The following is a 12,538-nucleotide window of genomic DNA, read 5'->3' as shown; positions in this document are numbered from 1 at the left end:
AAGTCTTAAAAAGTCTTAACGTTTTTCCCTAGCGGTAAATTCAGTCGATTCAGACTTGATCAGACCAAAATGACCGATTCAGACTGAAATCTTGCTACTAGTGTCAGCTAGTACATTGAGTTTCATTAAACTTTGATACCAATTGAAATAAAAATTACTAATATTAATCAACATGCACAGAGAATAATTTGCTATGTTGTTCTAAAGTATTCTCACCAAGAATTTGTATAGTATAGTGTCTTACTATACAAATCCTTGTATCACTATTTAAAATGTATAGTTTTTTCACTAGCAGGGAATTTTGAATAATTGAAGTCATTAATTCCAGCGACATAAATAATATATATCAGTTTCTTTATAAGATTTTCAACCAAATACTGTTTTCATTTATTATGAAGACTTCAGAAAAATGTAAATTTTTCCGTTAGTACTTCACCGGTTGTGATTTTCACAATGGGAAAAAGTTCAAAACCGTATAAGAATTTGAAGACCACCCAAAAAAATATCAGGACAAAACACAACCAATAAAAGTGCTGTGGTGCATTTCACATGTAGCATGTGTGTATTTCCTAGTTAATCAAGAAATGTTGCAAGCGTGATGTCTGGTAATGTTTCTGGCATCAAAACCCGCTTACAGCAAATCCAATGATGAGCATATATCTGCATTGCAAAGCGCATATTTTGAATCTTGTTGTTAAGTCCACTATTCTGTAAGTCAGTTGATAAAGTTTCTTTGAGGATTCTCAGCTGTATTTTTGACTTGTTGTGTCATTAAAATAAACCCCATACCCATTTCCTTTTATTCGTAAAGAATTTAAAATCTGGGACGTTCACTGGAAGGATTAATTTGAAAAAAAGTGGTAAATGTTTTTGAGAACATTTATGTATTCATCCGATGATTGAAAATGTTGTAGGTACCAGTAATCAACTCAAAAATCTGTAGTATAACTTAGTGTAAGGCATATTAACATTATTATGATGAAGTAAAATAAAACAACATTTACTGCTTTTATTTTTAATAGATTCTTTTTTTTCAAATTGCAAAACTTCAACAACTTCTGGCGGTGTGCCCCCCCCCTCCCCCATACAACCTGGCTCGGTTATAACAGAAGGCAAGCTACGCCACTGCAAGGGTGGAGAGGAGGGGACTGGATCGTAACCCTTGGCTAGCGAAGATGTAACCGATAGGCTTGCAATTGATTGAATGTTCTACAAAAATTTTAATTCATAGACAAACGAACACTCGAAACAAAATACCAAACATATATAAGACCCGTATTAGGATATGCTGATGTTTTCTGTATAACAACACAAAATTCTTTTGATTGATAAGATTGAAAAAGTACAAACAGAGGTTGCTAGGATCGTAAATGGGGGTACTAGGCTGGTTTCATTAGAGAGATTATACCTCGAAACAAGTTGGGAAAAGCTTAAAGATCGAAGGGAGGCCCATAGATAAGTTTATTTCTACAAGACGAAAATTCATATTACTCCGGAATATTTATCGAACTTAGTTCCAGTATCCCATGCAACTATACATAATCATATTACAAGAAATTCGTCACTTTAAATCCCCCAGTTTGAACAAGAACAGCCTTTGATTCAAATTATTATTTACCTGCAACTGTATGTTCAGGGAATCTCCTCCCTGAGAGTTAAAATAGTTCTTCAGTGGGAGCTTTCAGGAGTCTCGTGTAACTAAACCTCCATATCATTATTACATTGGTAAGCGATTAGGTCAAATTTATCACGCAAGACTTTGTATGCAATGCAGTTCTCTAAATCAGCATCTTTTTGTTAAAAAATATAGTGGCCTGACCAGTTTGTTTATGTTGTGCTATAGAAACCAGTGCACATTACTTGTTGATACTATCAGCAGTAGGTCAACTTCATTATGGACATGTCTTTCTGTTAGAGATTATCTGACCTTTTCAGATACTATAAGAACAAAGTCAATTGTATTAGACATGTTAGATGTATGGAATGATTGTAAGGTACACATGTCTGTCTGGCAGATTTCCTCAAACCTTGACCTCAGGATATGGATTACTGAAAATTGTGACTAGACTTTCTAGAACAGCTTTCAAATTGATTAGTTTAAAACCACAAAAATAAATATATATATATATATATCTATTTTTAGATGAGAGAATTCCAGAAGAGATAAGAAACATGGAACAACAGTCAATTGACATTTATAAAAGGGCTTTAAAGTCTGGTTCCGAAAAGAAAAGGGACATCAATTTAGTAATAGTGGGTAAGAAAGGGGCAGGAAAAACATCATTAGTACGTAGACTTTTTGGAGAGGAATTCACTAACTCGGAAAGTACAAATGGTATAGAAATCCATCGTAGACAATGCAAAATAAAATCAAATGAGTGGACCAGGATAGGAGGTAAGTTACCTGGTCCTGCCAGGATACAATGATAAGTGTGCGATATTTTTATCTCATACTGTTAAGTTAATGTACATGTTGTATTATGCCAAGCAGATAATCAGTTATAAAGGTGCATAATTTCACCCTTTTTGCTTATTTCTAAAAGTTGTTATAGACAGAACTAGAGAAATCTGATCTGCAATTCAAGATCTAAAATTTGCCTAAAAGGATTGCACTTATTATCAATAAAAGTTTATAGATTGGTATAGAAATTGTAGACACACAATAAGGCTATGTAAGAAAGACGTCTGATTGCAATGATACTTGTATTGGAACACTAAAGTAGGTCTTGTCACAACACTGGTGATGTCGTATACATAAAGAGTGGTACTGCGAACATCTGATACTAGTATGTGCAATCCGGTATATTATGGGGGCGCGCAAATGAATTAAATTACAATATCCCCAGTAATGAAAATAAATTAAGAAAGTTTCAGTTTGAATTACTGTCTCTGATAAATATAAAACTGTACATATCTTTAACTGCCTTTCATAATGCACACGAATAAAGTAAAAAGGATTTCTCAGTCTATAATAAAAACTAAAATAACAAAAATACCGAACTCCAAGGAAAATTCAAATGGCAAAATCAAAATCTTAAACACATCAAACGAATGGAAAACAACTGTCATATTCCTGACTTGAAAGCCAAGAATACAAAAAATGACCACAGCACAACAACCTAATGGCAGATGCATAAGTACCAAGCTACACCAAAATGATATTATCAAAACTGGACTTATCAATAATGCATGATTTAACTCACTAAACACAGTTAACAGTCCATAAAATTCGGATAAAAAGTTCACAGGAATCATTTTTGACGGTATCTTTGGTCCACGTTTTTATCTTTCTTTTGCTTTGGTCTTCGCTCTTATTGGGACAATTTCTTCATCCCATGGTCCTGTATATTCATTAGATGTCTGTTCTAGAGGATATAACTTGCTAATAGGTCTAGAAGTAAGACCTGTTTTAGTCCGTTAAATAGCTGATCAGATGCTAAATCCATCTCGTCCTTGAATCAATTTGTCGAGGATCCCTACATTCCAAGTTGTTCTTGAAGTTTCATCGTGTATCAGTACAACCTCTCCAATATTAATGTTCTGTTTGTCTACTCCATTGTTTCGATGTTGTTCTCTAAGTTATGTGAGGTATTCACGTTTCCAACGTGTCCAGAAATTGTCAATGATCTGGCTATGAATCTGTTATAATTTATTGGCTGATGAGTGTGTTATGATTTTGTCTCGCCTTGACACAGGGATTGCAGTTCCAGTGACAGCTGCGGAAGTGGCTTCACCAATTGTTTACTTTTCTGCTTAAGTTAGTTTGATAGCATGTAATTGTAATAGATCATTGATATTTAATATAAAATTGCATTACTTTCAGTACATATCAGTTTGTCGACTATTTCTAGGCCTTGCCCACAAGATCATGGTTAAGCGACTGAATTATAAGCAATGTTGCTGTCCATCAGATTGTCTTTTTCTGAATTTTATGCGGACAGGCAAGACATTTTGTGACGCCATGGCTTAGTGGTAATTCTAACTACATTTTATTCTGTATTAAGTTCGTTTGACTTCGAAATAAAGTTACCAAATTGAAACTAGTTATCCAGAAGATGGACAAGACTAAAGGAAGTTTTCATATTTTATTGATGCTTCAAGAGTACATGTTAATTATTGGATAAGGGAGCAACCATTTGAGTTATACTCTGTACTTAACATTTATATTATAATGGCTACTGCATATAGAGAAATATGGGAGAAATCTCCACTTGGCTCAACTGGCTTTCATACTGTCTATATACTAGTATTATATTATTTCTGACAGTCTATATATCATAGTACACATACGTGTAGTCAGCCATATGTCAGTTCACTGACCGGCATAAATTATAGCATACATTTTATAAAACATGAGCGCTCCTCTAGAATTGTTTTTAGAGGTATTTCTCTAATCTACAGAGCCATTAGCAGCAATTATGTATACGTTATATATTACAAACTTCAATGATAACTAAAGATATTTACAACTGTTTACACTGAACATGACAAAAGGTAGATTTTTCAAAGTCCGACCTCATTTTCTTATGTAAATAAAAATATCATTCTACTAAAGAGCTTAAATATAGCACAGGTGACTTATTCTCCCAGCTAAATTCACTTTTGTAAAATTAGCAATAGGATAATTCCATATCCCCAAGTTACACACTAAAAAATTTGGATATAAAGGTTTATTCATGATATTTGAGTCTTTTAAGTATACCCTTAAACCTTCATATCATTTGCAAGTTCTCTGCAACTATATTAACATACATGGCCCAATATTCTGTAACTTCTAGAGAAAAGCCCCAAGCTCAAACCAAAATAAACATTAATTTCTCTATTTTTCTCCTTTATCTCAAGTTCATAAATTTACTCAGCTATTGACCATAGTCAAACATACCTTTTTCTGTTGATACTGCACAAAACAGCACAGGTATAAGTGAGGGGAAGCAGCTTCTTTTTACTACTAGCTTAACCAAATTCGAACTTTGCCGCTTCTGAGCTTTTATATGCCAGCGCCAGCAGTATAGGTAAATTAAGGCCTTATCATTGGTTCCAACAATATTCTCCTTACTCTAATAATCACGTTACCATTACTTTTTATGTTATTGTATCTTTCTACACTTGTATTTATGTAACATTGAATCAAACTAATAATAAATTTTATATATAAAGCTATATAGTTTGTCAGATTCATGGTTTGAAGCGTACATAGCTCAAAACCGAACTTTATTATCGATAAGCATGAAGCTATCGAGTTGCCTTGTAACAACATCAAGAAGAAGTAGTATTAGAAGCGAGTACTTGACTTCCTTTACAAACATGTGAAACCAAAAATGACCACTAGGACCTCAATATCTGCTGTTCTAAACCAAATACGATATTACAAACAACAACGACCATTTCCTGAAGATTTATACGATATAAAGTAAGCATATAAATACTCCAAACAACATGCCATTATCTATTCTATTATAAATCCACTCATTAACCCGTTTCGATCAGACGACAGATTTCAACGACCATCGAACATATTTATCACATAGCGAACATTACAATACCCCGCCATATAAGCGATGTGTCCACACGATCATATAACACATAGGCATAGACACAGTATAAACAACACAAATAGATTTGCATACTGATTTTATCCAATATAGATCATTTTTTTTATAACATCAATAAATGAACGCATTATAACCATGATAACAATTATAACACAACATGTTTAATTAAAGCACTTTTGTCCAATGCTCTTTGTTATTCGTTACCCTGCACTGCTAAAGATGTTAAAATAGAGAAATTCAACTTTCAATTATCATAAAGTTCACCCACATGATAAATTCAAATTCAATTTTTTTAAGTCCACCCGCTTTATATGAACCAAAAGATAACTCATCAATGAAATTATCTCAACAATAATATGTATATTTTAAAATCCACCCTCTTAACCCAACTATTATAATCAAATTACACCAAAGAACACAACACTTTTAACTAATCCCTAAATCTTTTGTTATGGCACCCTCAACGGAGTTGGGGTGACATATTGTTATTCTACGTTTCTTTTTTTTCTTTTTATTATTATTATGTCACCCAATCGACAATGTCGGGTGACATATTGCTTTTCCTCTGTTTCTTTTTCTGTATTATTATTATTATTATTATACTTCCACCTAATTTTGTCCGGTAGTTTTCTCAGAGCCGATGGAACCATTCTAAATGATTGTTCACTATAACAAGGAACACCAACTTTTGCGTTGCAGTGGAACTTTGGCACTAAAAAATGGCTGCCGTTACCATGGAAACCGAAAAAAGGTGAAAAAATTAAATTTTGGTGAATAATTTGAGAATGCTTAAACTTAAAATCATTAGATTTTAATACAATGTAGTTGTCCACTATATACAGGTTTTGACTGATTTTGGCAATCATTGGAACTACTATGTTGCCATGGAAACGACACTAAAAATTTCAAAAATATCAAAATGCTCCAAATTTAATGAAACTTCACAGTAACGATGAGCAACATTTGTAGATGTGGCATTTGGAGTTGAAATTTCCAAAATGGCTGCCGTTACCATGGAAACAATGCAAAAATGGTCAAAATGCTTCTAAAACCTTAAAGAAGCATTTACTTTCTTAAAATGATAGGTCAAATCCATTGAAACTTTGATTGTATGTTCCCTCCCATGTACCAATGTGGCATCTGTCATTAAATTTTGGGAATGGTCTACCATAGGAACCAGCAAAAATGTCAAAAATTTCAAAAATTTCAAAATGCTCCAAACTTTATGAAACTTCATACTATTGTTAACTGGCAAGTCTGGATGAGACTTTTGACTTTGGAATTTCCAAAATGGCCACCGTTGCCATGGAAACTGCAAAAATGTCAAAAATTTCAAAATGCTCTAAACTTAATGAAACTTGATAATAATGTTAACTGGCAAGTCTGGATGAGACTTTTGACTTTGGAATTTCCAAAATGGCCACCGTTGCCATCGAAACAGCAAAAATATGAAAATTTCAAAATGCTTCAAATATTCAGAAAAATTACAGAAATATGTATTGCCATGCATATATGTGCATTCACTGTTAAAATTTTCGAAATGGCTGCCACTTAGTGTCAATGGGGGAAGGGTGACATCCGCTATTGCTTGCAATGGCAAATCTAGTTATTATTTTTATTCTTGCACACTTTTTGTCCGAGCTATTTCTCGGAATTGAATGGACCAATGTTGATGGAACTATATCATAATGTGGACCACTATGTGAAGTTGTGCAATAGACATTAGAATGGTTCAAAATGGCCGCCGTTACCATAGAAACAGCAAAAATGTAAAAAAAAATCAAATTTCTTAATCTTTTGTTATAAGAGCCATCTTATTGAAACTTTATGTAAATATTGCCAGTGGTGCCCTGAGGTACCATCAGTACTTAGAAATTCCAAAATGGCTGCCATTGCCATGGAAACAGGAGAAAAGTTTAACATTGACCCTATGGGGAAACACATTAAAGCAGCATTTTCTTGAATAATATTCGATCAAACACAATGAAACTTCATGAATATATAACATGGCATAAGTCAATGTTGTAGCCGTTGTTGGAATTTTGACCATGGACACAGCAAAAGTGTCCAAAAATTTCAAAATGCTCCAAACTTAATCAAACTTAAAATAAGTGTTGATTGATAAGTAAAGATGAGATGTTTGAACTTGGAATTTCCAAAATGGCCGCAGTTGCCATGGAAACTGCAAATTGAGAAATATTGAAAAATGCTCCAAACGTTCTGCAAATTTACAGACTGATGTGTTATGATGTATTTATGTAAAATGACTGTTTAAAAATTTCAAAATGTCTGCAGTTTATTGGCAATGTGGGATGGGTGCCATACGCTATTGCTTGCAATGGCAATTCTAGTTTTTATTGTTCTTCTTAGAATTGTAGTGGTTTCCCACATACGGACGGTAGCGGTCTCTGCTGACTGGAGTTAAACTCCGCTCCATAGCATTAAAGGCTGAAGTCTGAACAGTCATGGCGTTTGTCAAACCATTAATGGCTTCCAAAAGTCGAGCAGATGAAAATTCTACATTTCCTGATAACCTACGAAATTCTGTCCGTAATTGGTTAATTTCTGAGTTCTGTTGTACAGTAGGACCCACAGTCGGCACATCAGACATTTGTACCTCTGGGACTGAAGATGACAAGGTCAAATCAATATGGTTAATATTCTGATCAATGTTATTGTCATTTGTTGTAATTATGTCTCCCGGGCATTCTGTCTCATCTCCAACAGACTGGGACGATACAGAGGCAGGAGATTTCCAGCTACCACAATCTAAGTTATCTTCTAAATCGAACTGAAATTGATCCAAAGGTGGAACTGGCATAGAAGACAATGTCTTTTTTGGTGTTTCCATGTTCAAAATACAGGATGCGATGGGACTCTCAAGTACAAACTTAGTAACAGTAGTGTGTTCCCTAGATGAAGCGACAGGTGTAACAGGCGGACAATAAGGTGATAGAGCTGTCTGTGCCACGGAATAAGTAGAAAAAGCGGGCATACTGAGACAAGGCATGTTAGATTGTAAAAGTCTGGTATAACTGTCTATAAATGCTGATGTACAGGTAGCTGTAGATGTCTCCAAAGGAGTTAAAGGTTTTGGAGCTATAGGAATAGGAGTAGCCTTGTATTTAGGCAAAGTTGGCTTTGTATGTTTAGGGAAAGACTTTATTCGGATTCCTGCTCTTGACGCCCAATGCTTTTGTGATTCTGTATACGATTGCTTCACAATATCACGACCATCTTCAAAAATGTAAGGTACTGACGCCTTCTTCAAATAATTCTTCTCATTATAAGTTTGTCCATTCTTTTGTAACGTTTGGACTTCTCTAACATACTTTGTATAACCTAGGGTATGACTATTGAGATCATATTCACTTCTACATCTAAACATACACAGAGTACAAAAATAATCGCAATGTTTCAATGGCACATGATACTTATAAAAATGATATATCACACGGCTTTTCTCTCCTCTAAAACGACACCTCCCGCAGACATACAAGTAGCCTCTTGTTCGAACCCAATCTGGATCCATCTACAACAATTATTATCATTGATAAGCCCTGCTAATTATGTCAATGTTTAACTTGTACATTGTAATGTCATATTATATAATATAACTATGTTTATTAAAAAATTTATTTGTACAAATGCATGCACATTATATATACTGTATTTACTTATAGTGTACATCTGCATTCTACACCTCTGCTGAAATGTAATTTATTTCATTCTCCTGTAAATATTCCTGTATCATAACATGTAATATGTCTTGATTTTTTAAAGGCAGTGCTTTAATGCCTTTCTGGTTGCCGGGTTAATCTTTCCTTCCGCGATATCCAACTTATCTACGTGGGGGGTCATTAGGCTTCAATTAGATCTGGAAATGTTGGATTCTCTCCTCTTCTTTTTGTGATAAAAAATGTTTTTTTGTTTCATTTCATTTCCATTGGGAAATAAGAAACGATCATAGTGTTTTGTTAGTTTTAAAAACTTTTGATATATTTGTATTTTGCATTATAAGCAGTCAACCGATTGACAAACTAGAATTATTTGAATTCCGTGTGGAAAGAGGTCAGGTTAATTTCGAGTGTTATCTGCAGTCTAGATGTTTATAAATCATTTCAGTCGTTGATATAATAATTAAAGGTCGACTGAACATGAATAATATTATACAATTTAAAGCGCATTTCTGTTTATGCACGTGAAGCCGTCTGACGTTATTGTTATCTCGGTATCAGTTATATAAAGTAGCAAACTATCGTTCCTGAATAGGTGGCGCCGTGGTAGCCGGTCCTGTTCCTCAACTTCCGGTTTTTGCACTGTGCAACTATTACAGTTACATTTTTAATTAACGATGCCAAGAACTTGTTGTTGTGTTCCTGGATGTCAATTAAGAGGGGGACATGCATTTCCAAATGACTTAAAAAGAAGGAAAAGTTGGATCAACGACATGGCCCATACGCAGATTGGACGAGAACACGATGAGTCCATCTCAATCAGCTGTTGTTTGCAAGGCACATTTTACTGAAAAAGACTACGTGCAGGAAACTATTCATGGTAAAACTCTATTTTCTTTTTGAAATATATAGTTATATATATATATTCGCCATGCGAATAAACCACAATTATTGTTTTAGAATAAAAGGGGGTGGTTAAATCAAGACGTCATATTTTTTTGAATTACGATTCAATGTGATCTGTTTGAGATTTTTTGGTGAATGCTACAGTTATAATGATTTCTTACAACAGGTATTTCATACTGAGAATTATTTTAGCAGTAATTATGCTAATGTAGTAATGACAGGAATGCATAAGCTATGCCTCATAGACTTTCTTGAAAAATATCAATGACAATGTTAACAGGAACAAAACAATGACATGCTCTCATCTATATTATAGTTATTAAGGTACTGACAATGTACGTTTGTTGCATAAGTCTCTCATTGTTTGTCCTTTGGATTTACATAACATACATTGAATCAGGCAAACATAGTTTTATCCAGATTGTAATGAATAAATCTAGTTAATATTTTGCCAGGTAGTACAAAGTATACATTGCTAATGGAGGTTCATTTAATTATCAAAAAAACTAATGTTTTATAACCTTTTTCAGGGCGCAAACCCACCATACAGAGACTTAAGTCTACTGCCATTCCCAGCCTATTTTCCTGGACCAAGCAAGAGACTGAATCGTCCGCAAAAAGAAAAATCAGGGCAGTTTCCCGTGAAAACAAAAGAACTAAACTTGATGAATATTGTAGTAGAAATCTAGAGGAAAGTTTTGATTGTGAAGTTGGTTTTCCTGAAGAAGTCATTCATACTGCAGAAAGGATTTATGACTGTCCACCACCAACTGCCGAGCTAATGTTGAGCTTCACAGATGAAATTACGCAAACATCATCAATGCCTATGTTTTCAGCAGAGAATTTCGCAAATGATGACACATGACACAGCCATGCATTTTTATACCGGTTAAGAGTCGTATACTAAATTTTTATTTGTTTTGACCACACTTGGTCCAGCAGCACATTGTTTGAGATACATATACATGTATTTTCAAATTGATAGGGTGTCATTTGAAAATCAGTTTTTTATGACTTTGATGAAATTGAGGCATTATACAACCAACTTTGAACTGTCTAGATTCTAGATTGAATATAGTGTTAAGAATATTGTGTATACATGGATTGTTTTTATGTCTAAACAGTGGCGAGAGGATAACACTTGGCCATCTAGTGGTTTAGTAAGGTTTTTTTGCCATCCAACTTCAAATTAAAGTTTCCTACAACTTGGATTATTATTGACAGCACAGAATATACCGTGATAAAACCTAAAGCTCCTAGAGCTCAACAGGCAACCTTTTCATCATATAAAAACAGAAACACTGAAAATACTTGTATGTTCGACACCTGGTGGTTTAGTCAACATGTCTCTAATGCACATGTTGGTTGTACATGTACCAGTGACCGTCAAATAGTTGAAAGATGTAGAATAGTTCAATTATGTGATACATGCACATGTAAATTTTAATGCATATAAAAATAAGGAGATGTGGTATGATATTCAGTGAGTTTATCGAACCAAAGTGCATAAGAAATTGGTTCAAGCAGTTACAGGTGTTACTGTCACGGTACAATCTCCAACAATGAGAAAAACTCGTACCGTGTAGAAAATTTCAGAGATCTTACAACTAAGTTTTGTTTTTGGGTTGAATCATTTTCTTCTATTGTCTTACAAATATGGAGAGGTGGTTAAAATGCTAATGAGACAACTATTATGACAGTTATTAAACAGCGAGTCTTCGAGATGTAATTTTTTCTTAATTAAGAACTCCTTTTTTCATTCATAAATTACTTTATACTTGGAAATAATTTTGCTTGGAGTTATAGTTTCTAGAAAAAGTATTGTCATCGAAAGAGTTGACATGTTGCAATGTACTTTTAACATTATGTTACTTGATGTTCTTGCAATACACACAATACAGTGACTAAGCAATCATTATGAACTACTTTTCATAGGATGGAAGTCATTAAATATGCTAATATAAACAATAATAAAGAATAGTCCATAAACATGTGTTCACCTTATTTTTAAAGCTGTGGAATCCAAGGATAGCAGGTAAATGCCATCATACATATACGAAATGATAGATAGACAAAGTCATCTGTGCACGATAAGTTCAACAGGATTATTCTACGTAGTTCTATGGTACCAAATCAAAAGTTTATATAAAAGAAAGAAGTCAAAGGTTTCCCATCATAGTTTAGTTACATACATTTTTTTGTACCTGAGGTTGTTGAATATAGATCATTAAATAAATAAGGAGATGTGGTATGATTGCCAATGAAACAACTATCATCCATACTTACCAGTAACAAACCACATTTGCAAAGTTGAATAAAATACAGTTGATAACATTTACTTATTACTAAAAAGAAAATGCCCAACTATATTAAACAGTATTTGACTATAAACATAGATAAACA

The 12,538-nt window shown here is 33.8% G+C and overlaps 1 protein-coding gene and 1 long non-coding RNA gene across 2 annotated transcripts in view; both read left to right on the top strand.

The window, feature by feature from the left end:
• Positions 1–2,395, top strand: part of LOC127739152 (uncharacterized) — a 36,176-nt gene extending 33,781 nt beyond the window's left edge. Inside the window, exon 2 of the long non-coding RNA XR_008000307.1 lies at positions 2,144–2,395. This is a non-coding gene — a long non-coding RNA (uncharacterized LOC127739152). The remainder of the gene's footprint in view (positions 1–2,143) is intronic.
• A 7,465-nt stretch (positions 2,396–9,860) lies between these two features.
• Positions 9,861–11,263, top strand: LOC127739148 (uncharacterized). The gene is made up of 2 exons (XM_052250742.1): positions 9,861–10,109; positions 10,666–11,263. Exons 1-2 carry the CDS (start codon positions 10,034–10,036, stop codon positions 10,998–11,000), a joined length of 411 nt encoding a protein of 136 aa, XP_052106702.1. The 5' UTR covers positions 9,861–10,033; the 3' UTR covers positions 11,001–11,263.
• The last annotated feature ends 1,275 nt before the right edge of the window (positions 11,264–12,538 follow it).

This window comes from Mytilus californianus, unplaced genomic scaffold, assembly GCF_021869535.1.
Source record: "Mytilus californianus isolate M0D057914Y unplaced genomic scaffold, xbMytCali1.0.p SCAF_4, whole genome shotgun sequence".
Lineage (NCBI taxonomy): Eukaryota > Metazoa > Mollusca > Bivalvia > Mytilida > Mytilidae > Mytilus > Mytilus californianus.
Note: the sequence above shows the minus strand (reverse complement) of the source record. Positions and strands in the feature narration are given on the sequence as shown.

Excerpts from the sequence above, each read along its gene's own strand:
- LOC127739148 (XM_052250742.1), top strand. The coding sequence starts at position 10,034 with ATGAGTCCATCTCAATCAGCTGTTGTTTGCAAGGCACATTTTACTGAA. Across the intron at positions 10,110-10,665 it reads CGTGCAGGAAACTATTCATG|GGCGCAAACCCACCATACAG; the intron begins GTAAAACTCTAT and ends AACCTTTTTCAG.